The sequence below is a fragment of the Perca flavescens genome, chromosome 8 (genome assembly GCF_004354835.1).
Source record: "Perca flavescens isolate YP-PL-M2 chromosome 8, PFLA_1.0, whole genome shotgun sequence".
NCBI classification, from domain to species: Eukaryota; Metazoa; Chordata; class Actinopteri; order Perciformes; family Percidae; genus Perca; species Perca flavescens.
The window spans coordinates 26,808,618-26,829,627 of NC_041338.1; the positions used below are offsets into that span (position 1 = coordinate 26,808,618).

At 40.4% G+C, this 21,010-nt stretch overlaps 1 protein-coding gene across 2 annotated transcripts in view; it reads right to left on the reverse strand.

Moving 5' to 3' along the window:
* Positions 1 to 21,010, reverse strand: part of wwox (WW domain containing oxidoreductase) — a 139,038-nt gene that overhangs the window by 112,127 nt on the left and 5,901 nt on the right. For both annotated transcript variants that reach the window (XM_028584581.1, XM_028584580.1), the window contains exons 3-5: positions 20,541 to 20,598; positions 20,225 to 20,394; positions 7,988 to 8,094 (exon numbers count right to left, since the gene is read on the reverse strand). In XM_028584581.1, the coding sequence (XP_028440382.1) occupies positions 7,988 to 8,094; positions 20,225 to 20,394; positions 20,541 to 20,598 (335 nt within the window). The remainder of the gene's footprint in view (positions 1 to 7,987; positions 8,095 to 20,224; positions 20,395 to 20,540; positions 20,599 to 21,010) is intronic.

Here is a 21,010-nt window from a genome sequence, read left to right on the forward strand (position 1 = left end):
AATATGTGACTTGGTGTTAGAATGGTGGGACTCATTGTGACGCACTTGTCTGTTCATTAGCGGGCAATACCTGTCTTTCACAAATAACACAAAGGGACACCAGGGTACATACATGCACATTCTTCTGCTTATTCTGTTTGCATATTTGAAACACAATCAGACATGGACGCGTAGGCCACCAAATGTGCGCGCACACACACACACACACACACATTAAGTTCCCAACTCGTGTCTGAATATACTCTTTGTGTGTTATAAAAGATGACGAGAGACAGCATCAGACAATTTAAATCTCACAGACATCAAACACAGATTCACATCTAATTAGCCTATTGCGTCTCCTATCAACTTTATCGTGGGATCTGAGAGCCTGTGCTAATTTCAATCTGTGCTAAAGATGCTAAAAGAGCTCGGGGTAATATCGAAAATGTTATAGCCAGTTGCCAAATGGTTTCTGCATTCAACATTACGGTTTGCTTGTTTGTCAGACATTAACAAAGCCTCCGTCTATTTGGCTGCAGCTTATTACAACTGGCTCATCTCCTGATTTAAAACATTACAGTGTGTGCTGGACTTGTCTCTTTGTGGTCAGCACTTCTCAGACTTCAATAAAAACATTCTCTGCTGGCAGAGAGAGAAAGAGGGGGAGAAAGAGTGAAAGAGAACCAAGCAACCTCTCACCTCTCTCATCATAAGAAGCCCTCGTCCCAGGGCTATGAGCCCTCCTTCAGAAGGGAGAGTGAAAGAGTGAAGGATGAGAGTCTGTCAGGTTCAAACAACAAAGAGGTGCTGCCTTACACATCCTTCCTCAACCTGTCCCCTTCAGTGGCAGTGACATCATTTAAATCATTTAAATCCTCCCCAACATGACCTATGGCAAGTGACCCGTCATTCTAACGCTCACACCTCCATGTGAGACGGCTGCTGAACTGCTTATTTAGCAGAAAATACCACCCGGCTAACTATGCGATTTATTCAAAATTATTCCTCCATGGTGCTCCTTCACACAGAGCATTTGCCCATAGTTCACTGTGGTCCAGGCAATTAGGAGCAGGCCACACCTCTTCAGGAGACAGAGCACCTGGCTATAGCAGACAGACATAAGGAGGAGGAGAGCTGAGCGGCACACAGCTTTTCACGACGGCCTGGAATAACTAAGCAGAGCAGTGAGGGAGAGTGAGGGAGTGAGGAATGCAAGCCAGGCACTTTAGGATTCATTTAGGTTCCCCATCTCCCTGGTCACTTTATTAGCAGTCTGGGAAGAGTGATGCATGTCCCAAAGCTATGCAAAATGCATAATCAAGCATTTAAATACACACCATGTGGATGGGTGTGTGCAATGTGCATGCATGTGCACCTACGTGTGCACGCATAGTGTACTTGTGGAGCGTATCACATAGATGCACAATCACACTCACACTCACACTCACACTCTCACTCACTCACTCACTCACTCACTCACACACACACACACACTCACACACACACACACAAAATGCTTACTACTGTAAAACCTCAAGGTATTCAACTCTTTTACGTTTATACTAACAGTCTATACTACACAAAGCCTCCTTTAGTATTCCCATGAGCTCCATTGGAACCGTCACCTGTGTAATGTAAAGAAATCCTCAATGGTACATTACAGTAAATCCTTTTGTAGTTCCCGAGCTTTGTGTGGTCGGCTTGTTGGAGGAATCCGAGCTGGATGAATTTGAGGAAAAAGTTGTTTCCTCATCAAATTTACATATCGCAATTCCACCCTCATTCCATCCATCCTTTCTGCTCTCTTCGGTGCCAAGCAGATGTAGACTGTAGTTGGGGAAGTGGGACCTTTTTATTCCCCGTCTACAGACAGAATGCAGGTAGGAAACAAACAAATAAGTAAATAAAAAGGGATGAGAAAGGCTCCTTGGAGAGGTGGGCGCATGCTACTAATATGCAAGGAAACAGACCGATTTGCACAATTCCTCATCCTGGAAATAAGGGCCACTCCCTCAATGATTCAGTGGATGCACCTGAGATTGGGGGAGAGGATTGGGAGAGCAGCAAGAGATGGAAGTGCAGGTGTAATGTTGGTATAGTCTGGGGACAATCTGAAAAGGGGCTCTAGGGCCGTTTTAAGTGTCGACATCACCAACAACAATCTCCACTGGATATATCTGAGCTTATACAGTGGTGTGTCAGCGAAACCACATACAAAAAAAATTACTTTTGCCTCTGTTTTTTAATGAAAGAAAGTGCACCACGTGAGGGATCCTAAACCATAATATTGTTTTAATAAAACCATTTGAGAAAAAAAAGATTTTTAGTCAAAATTGAAAGAAAATAAACTTGTTATGACATGATGTTAACAATTGTAGGCAGTTGTGAAATCACATCAGGAAAAGAATTATGAAGAAAACAAGCTTAATTTTTAAATCCTGCAAGAAATGAGACCTAAAAATGACTAACTATGATCTACTGGGTTTTCTGGCAGCAGACCTGGGAAATGGGCTGCAATTTCCTTAATCATTGTGGGAGGAAAAAAAAAAAAAAAAAAAAAAAAAGGAAAAAAAGGTACGCAATCGAAGGGTGAATAGACGGGGACAAAAGTCTTTTGAGGCCTTTCTGAAAGACAAAAAACAGGGAGGGAAAGGGAAGAGTGACTAAAAGAGCAGCATCCTGAGGCCCTGGAGGGGGCTGCATATGACCAGGTCAGCATTTCACATGTGTCACTTCCTGTTGGCCTCAGCGGGAAGAGCGTGGCCTGGCATGGTGGCCAGCGGGGCACAGGGCCTGTCAGCCTGACACAGGAGGTTATGCACCGGGCAAACGGACAAATGCAGGCACACATGCATCCACAAACACAAACACACACACACCACTCTTCCTGTGCTAACGAGTGTGATTTGGGTTAAAGGTAGAGTGTAGTGACACAGAAAGTGGTCTGAATGCATGCATGTCACACAGTCATGCAAGAAAGTAGTTTTCTATGAGAAACATGGGACGCATCCAGAACTTTGCCACCTCATACTACTGTATGTAGGCCATGACGCATTAACATGTGACATTCTCAGGTATGGGAACTCAAGTTTATGTACTGACATCCTCAAGAAAAGACTGACTTCTTTCTGCTGTCTTCAAGACCTTTTCCACCTCTGCTTTGTAAAAAATATATATATATATATATATATATATATATATATATATATATATATATATATATATATATATATATATATATATATCCAGGCATTTCACCTGAAATAGCAGACGCTTGGAGAGGAATAATGTGATTCTGATGTTACCTTATCCTACAGCATGAGAATCAGCAAAAAGAGTATCTGCAGTACATGGGTACTTTATCTATCTATTTAAATCTGATAATGATGGTGACGGTAGAGATTTGTGACAGAGAGTATGAGTGTATTCATTGTCTGATTTTCATATCTAGCAGAGGAACTGTCTGCCTGTGTGAGTGGCCGCTGCTTTTCGGCGCTCAGTCCACCTGTCTCACTTTGCTTCTCCGGCCTGTGTTAATGTTGCTGTTTGACATTGCAAGCAGCAGGCTTTTTTCTCCCAGCAGCCTCAGTGGACACTGAGCTTTAGCCTAATTGGTTCCAGAGCAGACCCTGACAGAACTCTCCTCAGCGGCACACAGCCATATTAATACCCCCCTTTACACACACACACACACACACACACACACACACACACACACACACACACACACACACACACACACACACACACACACACACACACACACACCAAAAACAAGCACAGCAATCAGTGACTAGCTCGCTAATTAACGGCCTTACAAAGCATCTCATTAGCATGTGTTGTAGAAAGGGGCAGTGGGGGAAATAAGCATTTTGGATTAAAAAAAAAGGAAAGAAATTACAAAATAAGACCATGCCACACAAGTGTGTATGTGTGTGTATTGCATTCTACTCAGGGGCCAAGGGCCTTGGTTGGCCCACTGTATCTCAGGGGAGTCCATTACAGCTCTCTGAGGGAGACAGTGGAGTCAAAGTTAAGCAGAATTTTAAAGGCAATCAGGAAAAATAAATCTCTGGCACACAGGCAACACTTTGGTTGCTAACCGGCAACTTAACCTGCCTGTACTGTGAGCGGAATAGGAGATGGATAGGTAAGGCGATGTGGGAAATAAGCATGCAGTTAAGTCATAGGGCAGAGGACAATAGCTGCAGAGCTGAATGATTTGCACAGTAGAGTTACCTGAGGGACTCTGTATCACAATAATAAGATGCAAAATCCATTATAATCCAGAAAAGTAAATTTGTTAGTGTACGTGAATCAAAGATTTTGGCTCTCTAAATATATCTGCCTCGTCTCTTTTTGGTGCAAAACACTTCACTCCCAGCACTTTCTCTGTCTCGGTCTATCTTCCCATCTCCTTCTGCTCTCCATCTCTCCCAGCCCCCATCTGCTGGTTAATCCCCTCCTGGTTTTACTGTGGCTTCATCACAGCCTGTAAAAACAGCCCCCTTTGAACCCTATAAAGGCAACCGGCATCAGGCTTATTGTAAAACACAATCATAAGGTAAATGTTTATCCCCTCTCCGCCACTCTAAACTCCCCTAATGAGCCTGCTGGAGGGGTTTTCACCTCGCAGCTCGAACAGAGGCAGAGAAAATAACACATTCTGCACAGATTAGGCCTGCGGTGGAGATGGAGCTGAAGTCCCATCATGAAAACAGTATAACATAAACACAGCAAGAAACTAATTTCATGATAAAAAGTCAGCAAAAACACAAAACACGTATTACAATCTCTGAAGTGCCAAACAAGCTCTATAATGTCAAGCATGAACGTGTGAACAGTTAAATGTGTGTTAAATATAGATAAAACTTGTCAAATTTCAGATGAAGATTAAGTAGAGGTACCAGGAATCTGCAGTAATAGTATATTGTTCTGTTTATACTGTAGCCGTTCCTGGCAGAGCACAGTATGATTGGCTGAGAAGGATGAGCCCTCTGACCCTGCACTTCCTAACAGCCAGTGGCTGTTCTGACCTTCCCATTATCCATCGGTGACCCCACTATTATACCCACTGTCAGTACACGACGCTACGCTGAGCGGCACCGCCCTGCACTGCGGATGAGCCATCACTCTCGCCTCTGAACAGCAACTCTTGCCCACACAGCCAGGGAGTTAGAGAAAGAGAGAGTTCTGAGTAATAGTAAGCAGGTAGTTAGAGGTCAGAGGTCCTGTGCAATCGGGACAGCAGTTCCACTCCTGGCAGCCAGAGCGGAACTCTGAGAGGTACCTGGAAGTAGATATGATGACCTTTTGCACAGAGGACCCCAAAATATACCCTCTTATCAAAATGACCTTAACACAGGAGCATGGGAAGGCGAGCAGAGTCCATCCATCATCTTAAAGATTAATCCTCCTCTCTATTCTTCTCCTGAATCTATTAATAATGTCGCCAGAGGGGAGAATTTGCGGCAAAGATTTATTCTGATATTGTGACTTTTATTCATTAGCCTATAACAGGGTGATTCCTTGAGAAGGAAATATGGAGTGAGCTTAGGGCATGCTAATTTACTACTCTGGCTCAATTTGAACTACACAGAACTGCATTAACTCAATCATTTCATTTGCTGACAGTCTGCACGTCTAACACAAATAGGGAAGATTATCATTTACACTACAGAGGTCACCAATCATTTAATCTTTTGAAGCAATCCCAAGCAGCTTCCATTTGTTCATTCACAAACATTTAACAACATCTTGGATAATTCTGTGGCAGGTGTGAAGCTTGGAAATCAATTTGACTACAAGATCTGGCACTTGGATCGGCGCTTTTCCTCACTCATTTAGACAAAGCCGCTACATTAATAGATCTGTACACTGGATTTCGCACTGTGGAGCACCACTGACAGCCCCAGGGGCATACTTCAATTAGAGACTTGGGTGAGTTTAAACACTGCAGATCTACTCTAGCTCAAAGGCGTTTGTCTCCCTCTCTCACTCTCCCTGTTTTCCTCCCTTTCAGCCCCCCTCTCTCTCTCTCTCTCTCTCTCTCTCTCTCTCTTTTCTCCATATCTACGCTGAGCACTCACTCTCCTTCTTCTTAAACTCCTGCTCTCTGTAATCAACCCAGTGCTAATGGCTTATTCTTTCTGCTCCAGCACCCACATTTCACTTGTTTATTTTCCCACACTCGTAAATCTGGGGACGCGTCACAAGCGCAGCGATATTAGAGCAATAATCTCAGGTAATTATCAGATGCCCTCTCTCACTTTCTCTCTTCCTCTCTCACTTCAACACTCTCTCTCTCTCTCTCTCTCTCCTCTCATAAAGAAGTTTTTTTTACCGTTCCTGGGAAGTGTGCAGGATGTTTGTGGGAACCTAAACATGAACACTTTGACTCTCATTTAGAAAAGGTTTTCTCAAGGGAGAGCTGAATATGTGGATCATATAGACATTTAGATAATTTATTTCATGTCACTGACGCATGAATTAACGTAACATCAATCACAACACATCACATTGAAAAAAGTCAAGTGAATTTGTATTTATATAGCCACAAATCACAAATGTGTTTCAGAGAGCTTTGCTATTTGAACAACATAAAACACCTTCTATATTTAGATTCTTGATTGGGTTATGGCTAAAAACTGAACTGAGGGTCTAAAAATAAAATGAAACACCTTAACAGAGGGAAGAAAGGGAGTAACTTTAGGGATCATTTATCCAGGACAGACAGACATAAAATAGGTATTTTATATTCAGATTATACTTGATTACAGAAAAATGATCTACTGTATAGCAGGCTTTGGGTAAACATACAATATTTGTAAGCAGGATCAATTCATTGTTTTACGTTGGGTTTTTTTTTTCATGGAAATTGTTAATATCGACAGGCTTATACTTTAAAAAGGTCCAGTATATAACGTGTTTAATTGTTCATTGTCTAAATTTGTGTTGCCTGTTCACAAACGTGTCCTTTCTCATGAATATTTACCACCACCATCAATTCCAAGTATTCCTTTTGGTTTGAAATTTTACATTTGCATGAACTGGGGTAGACGCATTGACATATATATAATGGACCAATAGACCCCGTTGCTCTGGACGGAGACCAGTGAAGGCTATTAGAAGCACTTTTCCGGTGATCTCTTGCTTTACTGCGCAGCCTCCAACTGACAGAGACAACGTAAATGTGACGTGAGCAACGTGTCTGAAAGTTTTAAGTCTTCTGGTAGCTGTGCCAAGAGAAATCTCAATCATTTCCACTCTTACAGAGACGGAGAGTGTAGGTATATGTAAGGAGATAACATTTTTACAAAAACGTCTGCTACGGAGCCAGGTAATGGAGCCTTTTATACATTGTCGTGTTTCTTTAGAATTAAACAATGGATAAATAGAGTCTTTAAACGCTTCAGATGTAAAGTTATTCGCAGGCAAGTGACGTAAAAAAAAAAATGGCGGTCAGTGGAATGCTAACAGGAGGTGATACCTTTGTAGCAACAAAATGGCGCCATCGGAGGTTCGAGTTCTGAAGCGAAGCTTACTCCCTTGGGTAGATGCTCCATATTCATGCGCCATCTTGAAATACGTTAGCCGGTAAGGGACATACAGGACATACTGCTCCGCCTTTCCCTTTTTGCTGTCACATGATAAACTCACAGGTGCTGCTGCTAATGCTGTTAATGGGTATCGTTGCTTCCCGGCCCCGGCAAGTTTGAAGAAGGAAACATGGAGGACGACACGTATTCAAAATCCAAATTTCAGGAACAGGAGTCTTCTTCGCCCATAAAAAGAAAAAGGATATTGAAAAGAGCAAGAGACCGGCTTTTTTTTAGCGTGAAGGCTACCGTAGCTGTAAAACGTACTTTGAACTGTGTGGTGCGACAACAAGAGTTGATTGCGATATACGATCTCAACGCTAGATGGGACAAATTCCTACACATTGGACCTTTAAAGAGTTTCAAGCACAATTTGAGGGGTTCTTGAAGGTTCGACTGCCACTTACCCACTCCTGCTGAATGAGGCTAACTGCCTTGATGGCCCGGGACAGGTTTCGACATGCCAGGATCACGTGGGCACCGTGAAGAGCAAAAGACCTGGCTGTCTCAAAGCCTGAGACATGATCAGGGAGACGGAGAGACAGACAGACAGACAGACAGACAGACAGACAGACATGAAGAGGGGGGGAAAAAAAAGAAGAAAAAAAAGATTGAAAGCAAGCAATGCTTCAAAGATTAGTTTTTATTGAAGATAACTTTGATTCTCAGGGGTTGGATCTAATGGGGTGTTGTGGGTGGTGGTGGGGTTGGGGGTGCAAGTTAAAATCCCTATCAATTTTCCATATAATTTCTTTCATTGAGTAACCCAGTGGTCTAGCAGAGAGAGTTAATCATTTCTCTCTGAAGTGATGAAACTGATTGAATTATTGTGGTTCAAGACTTCTTCCTCTATTCTGAGATAAAGTTTTGGTTCTGACCTCCGGCTCTCAAGAAGGTGTCGCTGCTCATGCTGGGTTAAAGGAAGGGAGGTCGGTTGTTAATTATGTTGGGAATTATACAATGATGGCAGTAATTACGAAAACACGGCTCAGATGTACAATCGAACGGACATGACATTCAAACTGAACCTTAGTGTGATATTTCAGCACATCAAAGGGCCTCTGATAAGGACGTTTCTCCCACGAAACGAGGTCCGCGGATACACACACAATTTATCAGTCCGAGACTACTTCATGGCTCCATCCAAATCATGTAGTCACGATAAAACTGACAAAAACTGAAGATAGACGGAGAGAAGTTCATTTCTAAATTACACGTCTAAATGGGTCATTTCAACCCATAGGTTGAATTAATTTATGAGATTAACTTTTTTTTCCTTCACTGTATTTTTTATTTCCTGTGACATTTTACTATCCTTCAAAGTTCAACAGCAGCGAGCAGCGTCAAATTTCTCAGTCCCACCGCGACAGTAAATACAAACCACATTCAGATACACACACACACACACACACACACACACACACACACACACAGTACAGTACCGTGGGAGCGTCCTGATTGACAAACTGACGGGCACAATAACTGGTTGTGGCAAAGAGGGTCTGAGAGGCAGAGTGTATCAGAGGGTGGATTAATATGAACTGTAATTAGATTATATGTCTTAATCTGATTTTCATTAAGAGAAAAACTGGGAGGAGAGTGTTAAGGACTAATATCTATTAAAACTCAAAATTGGAGTCGGATTGGAAGCCCTCTCTGACAAGTGAAGCATGGAATTAAATTATATGACACCTTATTAGGTGTAATGGAGGGGACTGTGGCTGTGAGCGGAGATCATTTCACTCACAGGAAATGGAAACGAAAATAAAAACAACATGACATAATGAAAAAAAAAAAAAAAAAAAGCGGTGCAACTCCTGGAGTAAATATGCGCTTTGCATATGCAGGTGGAGCAGCCGGCTATAGGGAACAAACGTCATAAAATCTTCTCAATGTCATTCAAAATGTCTGCATTTTCGATAGATTTTAATCAAAACACTAATAATAAAAATAGTGGTTATAAACGCTGAAACGCTAATGATGTGTCTTGTCATAAGATATTCAAAATGTAACAGATACAATCCAAAAGCAGCAGCTAAATTTGCAAACGATTATAAAAAAAAAAAAAAAAAAAAAAAAGACTCCAAACATGCCATCACTTAAAAAGCTTTTTTTTCCACCTTTATAAATTGGACATGAGTACTGGCTGCTGGTAAACAACAACACCTCACACTCACTTGTTGTGTGTACAAACCATGAAAGTGAAATTAATCGACACCAGTGTTTTCCATAATGGAGAACAAATTAGAATATGGCAGCAACAACAACAGCAGCAGCAGCGAAGCCATGTATTTCTAATGACAAATAACAAGGGCTTGACATTAATTGTGAAATAACGAGAGTGGCGTTGCTGTAACAGAGACTCCACGCCCTCTCACCCATGTTGCCGGTAGAGAGGGCCGCACTGAAATGAGTTCCTGGTCAGGTGTACAACAACGAGAGTCTGTTTCAGCATTGTACACTGATGGTGGAACATGACGAGAGGTCAGGCAGGGGGTTCTTTTGCTCTGGTGGATCGACAAGACGCCATAAGCTGTTTTACAACACACAGGAAGCCTGACTAATATGATGGGCTGTAATGATCTTGCAGGTTCTTTATCTAATCGGACAACAACATGGTATAAACAGATGTATAAGAAAAAAAGAGCCTGTGCGTGGTCGGAACCTTTTTTTTTTTGTTAAAGCTGGGAGATGAAGAAAACACAATTCAGCCCGGTTAAAACAGATCCTTTGATTGTGTTCTTGTTCAATCTGAAGATTCACAACGCAACAAAAATACAGTAAGTAAAGTAATACAAAGCTATTGTTGAAAATTTGTTTTAGTGTAATGTATAAAATGCATACAAAATTGTGTAAAATGTCCATTAAGCAGTGAATGCTCTTCATGGTACATTAGGATCCTGGCCCTACTGATATCCCCCAATAATGAGTGTGATTTAGTGATTTCACGCTTTGTTTGTCCTCCCTGGCCCGCCGCCCCTCTCTGGATCCCCCTCGTACACAGGTGTATTGGCTCAATGTAATGAGATCATTACCAGCCTCGTCAGTAACCGTGTTTATTTGGCAAACGGAGCTGCCTGCTCCTTCTCTCTCTTGATCTGCATCCAAAGAGGCATTTAACTAAAATAAGCTCCGTAGTACAACTGGGCAAACAGGAGTGAATTCAGATCATTACAAGACCTGTGGGTAAACAGACATGGTTCCCTCAATCCCCTTTCGACAGAACTCAAATTGTGCTCTTAAAAAAAAAACACACACACAACACAAGAGCAACGCTGCTCATAAACAGACTACATATAACCACACCCCAATAAATCATATGGCATTTGTATCTGTAATGCACAACATAAAAAGATGTTGTGTGTAAGATTTCTGAAGCAAATAATAATATGATAAATATGTGACTGGTAATTACACTGATTATGTCTGTATCTCTGACTAGTTTAATTTGGTGCAGTCAACCTGATTTTTGCATCAAAATGTGTCGGTTCGTTTGGGGGAGAGTATATGAATTTGTAGATTTATTGAGGGCAATGTGGATCACGTGCAAGGAGCGGTCACCCTCCATCTGGTCCAATGATGCCACCGCACTGTCACTTCCTAAATTCTACCCCAAGATCACATCTCATCCCATCCTAACTCTATGACAGTGTCCGAAATCTCTTCCTATTCAATATTTTGTGCACTATATTTACTGTCAGCAATCTTAAATTTAAGTGCCATAATTCTGAGTGTGAAATGTGTGAACTATGTAGTGCACTCAAACATTTCTAGCCTGGAAAAAAGAAAGTAGTGTCCATGGCATGTACACTGTAGCTTCTGCTAGACCCTGGAATCCAAAATGAACTATAAAAAAGGTCTCCCAAATGGGGCAGTGATAATACAAGGAAATAAATTGGACAACTGTCAAATGCAGAAAAGTGAGAACATGTATTATGGTAACTATCTGCACAAATTGAGGCATACAATGGCATTAAGAACACAAAAAAGACTTGGATCAGCAGACTAGAGTAACATTGCAACACGTTTCAAGCTCTGCCTCATGCATCAAGAGGTCAATGCCATAAAGAGATAAAAATCAGGAAGTGACGGGATAAAGTTGTCATACATTGTTAATACGAAAAAGTAATGTGATGCTTATACACTATTGATAAAAGACTATTTAGCATGTGATTCTGTAATCCAAGACTTTTTGTGTTATTCATGCCACTGAGTGTATTTGTGAATTTATTAAGCTACATAGATAAATAATTGGCTTTGTATTGTCACTACTTTGAGCTAACAATATATATGTCAGTGATGACTCAAAATGATGATGATTCATACATGTCCAAAATACCAATCAGCAGCTCACTATAGGGTAAACTAGTGAGTGTAATTTATGTAGAAAGTAGTTAATGAGTAAACAGTCAGAGACAGGCTACTCCTGACTGTCTCAGTGCTGAGTGCACCTGTTTCAGCTGCTGCTGTGTATTTCTTGTCCCAAGAAGTGAGGAATCGCACAACGCCCCCCCCAGTCTTTCTGACTTTTAAGATCCCCTCTAATTCCCCACCATTAGTCCAAGAGGAGGGAGATGTCACCCCAAAAGTGGGATGTATGGTTAGTAATTACAGACCAAGGTTGAGCTGTTCCAGGCGAGAGCACTGGAGTGGTTCTATTACCCCTCCCTGTCCCTTTCTGCCTCCTTCCTACACCCCCCATTGCTGTCACACCATCCATGCAGCCCTATCTTGTACCCATCCACCCCCTTCTCTCCCTGTGACCCTCTGTGTCAACCTCCAACTCCCTACCCAATCATCATGGCCTCACGTCGCACTGGTCACCCCTGCCCCTCCTGCAGCCAGTCTTACCTGACTACTTCTCACACACACACACACAAACTTGATAGACACACACATGCAAGGATAAACACAGACCCCAGAAGTTTGCTCATGCACACATATCTCTTGAGCATTGGGGCTATTTTCATCACTCCCCCAACCCCCCATCATGTAACTTTCATCCCCTCATCATCTGCAGACTGTAAACTCGATAGGTCTATAAACTACTTGACTACACACAATAACCCAGCACCCTTTCCTTTTATTTTACCTACAGCCTTTAAGCACATATATGTATTCCATCCTCTCTCTCTAACCACTTCAGTTCTATTATATTAGAGCTGTAATCATTATTGAACCCTTCTGGCCTCCAGCATAATACTCTTTGCATGTTACACCAGTTTGGGTCTGCATAGCAAATTTCATCCAAGGTTAATAAAGTTAAGTAATTTGACTAACCAACCGTAACTGGTTCTCATTACGTAGCCAATAAACACATTTATCAGAGAGGACATGAAATGCCCGTTGAAAGAAAAATAAACCTCTCCTTCGATTTCCTCAGTGGCTCAGTTCACCAGCTGACACAGAGGAGACAGAGCAGGACACAGGCCGGCCGCTCCCCCAGCGGACACGCACACAAAATACTATCAGACTCCTGTATATAAACACAGAAGCACTCTGGATGTCATCTAAACCACACACAGCCACTCAGAGATGCTCAGAGACACACACACACACACACACAGACACTGAGACACAGACACCGCATGCCACCCTCACCAGGAACATCTTTTTATCCATCTAATTCCTCCCACTATGAATAATGCAATTTCCTCCTTACCGAGGCTCGGGTTTAACGCATCGCTGCGCGGGTCTTTAAAGGGGTCCTTATTCATAAACAGCAGCGCAGTAAATACCAGAGCTTTGCAGCCAATTTAATGGCAGTTATGCTTAACAAATCTGCCTCAATCTAATGATCAGCCACAAAGCTAGGCTATGGGTTTAATCTGCACACAGAGGCTCCCCCGGCTCTGCGACTCACTGAATATGCTTAGGGATCTCTCCATCCAGAGAGAGAAGAGCACCGGCCTGACACTTAATCCTCCCAACACAACACTGGGATCAACACAAACATAGAACAATGTTAGTCTTTCATGAATAAGAATAACATTCAATGTCCTAAAACACTGCAGAGACAATGCATAGACATACTGAAACATTAAGAAGCGCTCCTTTCCAAATCCTTGCTATTCCCTGTCTGGACCGCCTGAGTATTTTCTGCTTCTTATTCCAGCATTGACCCTGAACCAAAACAATACCATGTGGAATTTAAATTGAGTAGCTTTGCAACTGCAGGTATTGCTCCACAACAATCCACTGTACAAAAAGGCTAAAAAGTTTAGATAAAATGCCAAAGATGTCGACATAAAAAAAGAATACAAAAGAATAAAACTCTGCAAATGTAGGATAAGTTGTGATAACATGTACACTTTAAAAAAAAAGAAGTAAGTTCTAGAAAGAGAAAAACAATTATTATTAAAATGGAAATTACCCCCAAAATAAAACGTGGATTTTCCGTCATGCATCAGACATACTGTACTGCGATTAAAATCGGACACGGAAGATAGTTGTGTCTACATGAATGTTTTATTTAAGTGAGACAGAGGGTCAATATGTTATTTCTGACCTCCTCAACATACGTTACGCTGACAACATGGCACCTGCTGTAAGAGCCAAAGAGACTTACGCTGCTCCCCCAGGTAGGGGGACACATATGTAGTGACACATAGGTCCCAAAAGAGTCACAGGGCAAAGATGACTGCAAGTGCAAGAGGAGCAAAATACAAACATAGCCATGCCTCAACAGAAAGAAAAAAATGTGTGAAAAAATAAACAGTGAAACATTTAGATTATTTTCTTTTCTTTTTTTATGAATGTTGTGCATTCATTTTATATTAAGAAAGTATTTTGTCTCTGAAACCAGCAGGTGCCAGAGATCTCAAGACAATGGCCCTTTAAGGATAACTGTCCCATGGACCCCGGTAAATAACCTGAGAGTTAGTTGATAGGAGGGGAATTAGAGCCAGAGCAGGAGTGTGTAATGGGGATGGATAGGAGGCTCAGGCCTGGGTCAAAGCCGCTTAGGAATCAATGCAGAGGTACAGGTGTACAACCACAGGTCTATACGTAAAAGAAAACCTTTAGAGAGAAGGGGAGGAGAGGGAGAGAAGTAGAAATAGGGGGAGAAGAACCTGCGATCATTCATTTCCATTATCACAATTAAAAAACACCATTCAGGTCGGTACTGGTTTTTAATTTACAAAAGAAAGCAGAGAGAGGAAGACTAATGTTGTGGACCGAGCGCAGTGATCACATCGGCAATACAAACCCCATTACTGTCTCGCCTCCCAGCACTATTGCAATGGAGCCTCAAGGCTGGTCACAAAACCAGACACTATGACATTCCATGCATAAATAAACTCATATATATGTGCTTTTCACGTTCATGTGCATTAAGGACTAAATCAGAGAGCTGAAATGTAAATTTGCTAATTAAATAATATCCCACCGTTACTAATAAAAATGTCACATTTCCTGTGGAGGAAATAAGCATTGAAGAAAATGGAAATAGCCTTGACACATGGATTAAAACACTATTGATGCCATTAAAATGCTAAGTGGGTCCAACCAATTGGCATAACCACATTTCACTAGTGGACTGTCAAAGGAGCACACGAGTAATAGCAATTACTATTAGAATACTGTTAATTATGGGTGCGGCATATTTAATATGTGGTAGAGTAAAACAAAGGTTATGTTAATATGGGTTTATTAGGCATTCACACACTATAAAAATGTCCGTGTGTTGTAGCTATTTGATGCATTCTTTTGAGAAAAGCTGCTTTTTTCAGATGAACACATTTTCATTTACTGAATACATCGCAACTAATCTTTTTCATTATATAGTTTTTAAACTAAAGCAAAACCCGGCACATGGGAAGCACTTGATATGATAACGTTTTAAAACGCCAACAGCAACAACATCATGGACCTCCTGTGCCCTCTTGTGGTGAAAACTATTTGCAATGTTCTACACTCTTCCTGTATACAGTAATTACTTCTCACCATCTTTAATCAAAAGGCCTAATCATTTTGTTTTATTTCAGAATCCACAATATTCCAGCAATATTTCAATGCATTTTAGAAACAGTCAACAAGGAAGGAGTTGTAGTGACTGGCAGAAAAGCCATTTAAGTCAGTTATAAAAAATATTTGTTTTATTAAGAATTCAAACAGGCCTATCATCACTATGGGATATATGTTAAGATGTCAATTGCAATGTTGACTACAATGTGATGGTACAGTGGTGTTCAAAAACTCAATAAAGTACTAATAATAAAAAAAAAAGAATTCAAACACGCCTCTCTTACATTTTATGTTTTTTGGGGGCGGTCTTTATTCTGCTGAATGACGATGAATTCTTTTTTACACAACTTCAAGCCAGAAGGAATCAAACTCAAAGGTGAAACATCTCCACAACTGAAATCTTTCCAGTTTAAGTGTTTAACCCTTCATGCAGCCATCTCCATGTGCAGTGGTGGATTCATCTGTTAACCTTTCTTCCCAATGATACTTTTGTGCTTTGCAGACACTACACTTTTTTTTGGGTTATTAGTAACCCTACTCATTACTTTCTGTTTTATACGCTAGCTTTTGTTATTTTCATTATATGTATCCTGGGTCCAAAAAATAATTGACTGTTTGTCTGTATGATTGTGACGTATTGCTCTCTTTCCTACACTGGATTACAAAGAACAGCTTTAAAAAATAAAACAGTCATCTAAGTTCAGTTCATATGAGAAGATATTCAGAAACCTGCATTTCTCAAAGACTATAATAATTTAGACAGGGTCTAGTGTGTTCTTTAAAAAAAAATAAAAAGAAAAAAGAAATTATATATATATATATATATATATATATATATATATATATACACACACACACACACACACACACACACACACAACCGGTCAAAAGTTTGGGGTCACTTAGAAATTTCCATTCCAGACAGAATACCAGCAGACATCAGTTGCATTGTTTTTTTTAATCAGGGCAGCAGTTTTCAGATTACATTATGTGCTTACATAATTGCAAAATGGTTCTCGACTGTTGTAGACAGAAGTGGCTGAAGAAATGCTTGAAATTCCATGCTTTTTGGTCTAAACGTCATACCCAAATTAAAAGTGGTACAGCTCCCATATACTTTGACACTTAGGGGTGTGCCTGATATCATTGGAAAGGAAACACTCAAGTTGTGTCAGGGTGATTCTAGGCCTTACTGACACAGAGTTACAGAGGCTAGAATGGAGATTTTTATTTCTGTCCAAGTTATAAATCTGTAAAATTATTAAAATACACTGCTGTAAACACATCTGACAGGTGACAGACAACACAGCATTAGCCACGCCTCAGCTTACTACAGAAAAAAATTCAGAAGCTAAAAGACTCAAAAATGGATTTTATATGAATTCTTTTCTACAAATATGTCTGTGCGTTTTTTTTTTCTATTTGAAAAGTGCAAATAAAAAGCCAAAAAACTACAAAATACAACACTTCTCAAATACACAAACAAACCCACATCAATCACCTTTCCAATGATATCAGGCACACCCCTGAGTGTCAAAGTATATGGGAGCTGTACCACTTTTAATTTGGGTATGACGTTTAGACCAAAAAGCATGAATTTCAAGTGTTTCTTCAGCCACTTCTTTCTACAACAGTTGAGAACCCTTTTGCAATTATGTAAGCAAATAATGTAATCTGAAAACTGCTGCCCTGGTTAAAAAAAACAATACAACTGATCTCAGCAGGTATTGTGTCTGGAATGGAGTGGAATGGAAATTTCTAAGTGACCCCAAACTTTTGACCGGTAGTGTATATATATACACACAGTGTCCTCCACAATTATTGGCACCCCTGTTTAAGATGGGGTCATGGACTTCTAAAAATTCTCCTTTTTTTTTTAAACAACATAGAACCCAAATGCAAAAAAAGAGAAAAATCCAACCTTTTGTTTAAGTACATTACTTTGGTGGTAAAAAAAAGAAAAATCACACATTTAGAAAAACAAACTTGAAATCATGTGTCCCACAATTATTGGCACCCCTGATGTTAATACTTTGTACAACCCCCTTTTGCCAACAAGACAGCACTTAATCTCCTTCTATAACATTTCACAAGATTGGAGCACACAGAGAGAGGGATCTTTGACCATTCTTCTTTGCACAATCTTTCTAGATCATCCAGAGTCCTGGGTCCTCTCTCATGCACTCTCCTCTTTAGCTCACCCCACAGGTTTTCGATTGGGTTGAGGTCTGGGGACTGAGATGGCCATGGGAGGACCTTGAGTTTGTGACTGCTGAACCATTTTTGTGTAGATTTTGCCACATGTTTAGGATCATTATCCTGCTGAAAGACCCAGTGACGACCCATCTTTAGCTTTCTGGCAGAGGCCATCAGGTTTTTATTTAAAATGTCCTGGTAGTTCAAAGCATTCATAATGCCATGCACCCTAACAAGGTTCCCAGGGCCTTTGGAAGAGAAACAGCCCCAAAGCATCACAGATCCTCCACCATACTTCACGGTGGGCATGAGGTGCTTTTCGGCATACTCATCTTTTGTTTTACGCCAGACCCACTTAGAGTGTTTGCTGCCAAAAAGCTCAATCTTAGTCTCATCTGCCCAAAGCACACAATCCCAGTTGAAGTCCCAGTGCCGCTTAGCAAACTCCAGACGTTTACGTTTGTGAGTGTTAGTGAGAAAAGGCTTTTTCCTTGCATGCCTCCCAAACAGCTTGTTGGCATGTAGAGAGCGTCTGATGGTTGTTTTGGAGACTTCGTGACCCCAAGATGCCACTCTTTGATGCAATTCTGTGACAGTGAGCTTAGGACATTTTTTTTTACTTCTCTTACCATCCTCCTCACTGTGCGTTGTGGCAAGATAAACTTGGGACCTCTTCCAGCCTTGTTTGTCACTGTTCCAGTTGTTTTAAACTTCTTAATGATTCCTCTGACTGTAGATACGGGCAAGTTAAGGCGAGTGGCTATTTTCTTGTAGCCATTGCCTGACTTATGAAGGTCGACACACATCTGCCTTACTTGAATTGTGTGTTCTCTTGTCTTCGCCATGTTGACAAATGGGTAAGAGAATTAGGACTCTGTCACGTCATATTTATACCCCAGGGAAACAGGAAGTCATGAATTACTATTTAAAAGTTCCTAGATACCCTGACCAACTTTAGCAACTACAGAAAAATATATTTAAAAAAAAAAAATCAATTAAATTTTTCAGCGGAATTGTTAGGGGTGCCAATAATTGTGGGACACATGATTTCAAGTTTTTTTTTTCTAAATGTGTGTTTTTTTTTACCACCAAAGTAATGTACTTAAAAAAAAATTGGGATTTTTTCTCTTTTTTTGCATTTCGGTTCTATGTTGCTTAAAAAAAATGAGAATTTTTAGAAGTCCATGACCCCATCTTAAACAGGGGGTGCCAATAATTGTGGAGGGCACTGTATGTATATATATATAAAACATACTGTATATTTGTATTTGCATACTGTATATTAATATTATTGAACTGTTTATAGTGAAAGAACTTGAAATCATCATACAAGAATTTCTCAAGGACGAATAACATACGGATTTGTATTATTTCTATGTTATGAATGTTTGAATATGTATATAGATACAGAGATGGAAGAGCATTAAGGTCAGGATGGCATTTAAGTCCACGAGCTCAGTGAAGGCCCCCAGGATGCTGTAAATCTATGTACTACAGCATATCTTAATATACACACACACAGCAACACTGCTGTGACTTTCCTTAGGACAAAGAATTTGAATATAAAGACAATTAACGATTTTATGTTTATTTGATTTCCCTCATGCTGCCATTATCTATCCCGAACAAAGGAGCAGTCTGAACAAATGGCCACTACTTGTGCAAATTTAAACTAAAGGAAAGAGGAAATACATTGGTTTCCAGAGTGACCATTATATAGTGAGCAATACATTTGGTGCAAATGGATACAATTCATTACAGTTAACAATGACATCCAATTCAGCCCAGCTAATGAACTTCAATACAATCATGTTCGGTATTAAGGAGTGATTTGTTGAGTCTAAGTGTATCATTTTGGAGGCTAATGCTGATGGATGTCTGGTTGTGGAGAGATGGGGACGTGATGGGAGCAGAGAGGTGCTTGTCAAGCACCCTTCTACTACAGTGTAATACTGCATCACCACCTAGTGGTATCATTATGGAAACACATGTTACTACACACAGATGATTTCTAATATAGCTACAACTAGGGTTGGGCATCATTTTAATTTTAACAATTCTTTTTCCAATTCTGATTCTTCCTTTCGATTCCGGTTCTTATCAATTCTCTCCTACAATTCTTTGAGGGGGGAGTTGAAACAGATCACATGCTTATTTCACAGATCAGAGGAACATTTTATTTTGATTCAATGGTGATTTACAGTTTTACCGGGCTTTTTCAACGTAAAATAAAGCCACACATTAGAGCGCCGCTTACTGCGCTCCGTGGTCCGCCTGGAAGTATGGCGGCCTTTACGGAAACCAAAACCTGCGCATGTTAAATTTAGAGCCAACGATCGGATTCAAAACGATTCCAATAAAGAATTGATTCCACTGGAATCGGAATTTTTGAAACAATTCCAAGTTGGAACCGGTTCTCGATGCCCAACCCTAGCTACAACAAAACATTACAGTTTACGGTTACATTTTATGAAACTCACCAATGCCAGAGTTGCCGCCAGTAATGAGGATAACCTTGTCAGAGAAATCACGACCCTGTAGGATCTCCAGAGCAGCAGTGTTTCCATCATACCGTTTTGGCTTCACCACCACATCCTCTACTGTAAATGCCTGACGAGGGTCAAAATATGTGGTCCGCTTGTTAATGTGACTGAAAACGACAGAGGAAATAGGATGTTATAATAGAGACTTAACCCCAGGTTCGTACGTAGGGTCTGGCATATCATGGGAGACCAAAAATAAGCTCATTTGTTTCCTCTGTTAAGCAAACAGAGGTTCAATCATCAATCTACTTACTCAACATAAATCACCTGTCCTTTTTCATCAGTTTCTTGCTCCCAACCATACGGTAAATCTGGAGGAAAAGACAGACATCATTTTTCCTTAACAGCCAGAATGCATGAGAACAAAATTAATATCTTTGCCTCTGGTGATAGTTACATAATAAAAATAACTTTTATTTATCACTTTTACAAACAAAGTTAATGAAAACAAGAAACTAGAAAATCTGATGGTATTAAAAGGTAAGATAGATACAAAGCCATGTTGAACATGTTCCCAAATGCCTTGCATATACAGTATCTCACAAAAGGGAGTACACCCCTCACATTTTAGTACATATTTCATTATATCTTTTAAATGGGACAACACTGAAGAAATTACACTTTGCTACAATGTAAAGTATTAAGTTTAAAGCTTGCATAACAGTGTAAATGTGCAGTCCCCTCAAAATAACTCAACACACAGCCATTAATGTCTAAATTGCT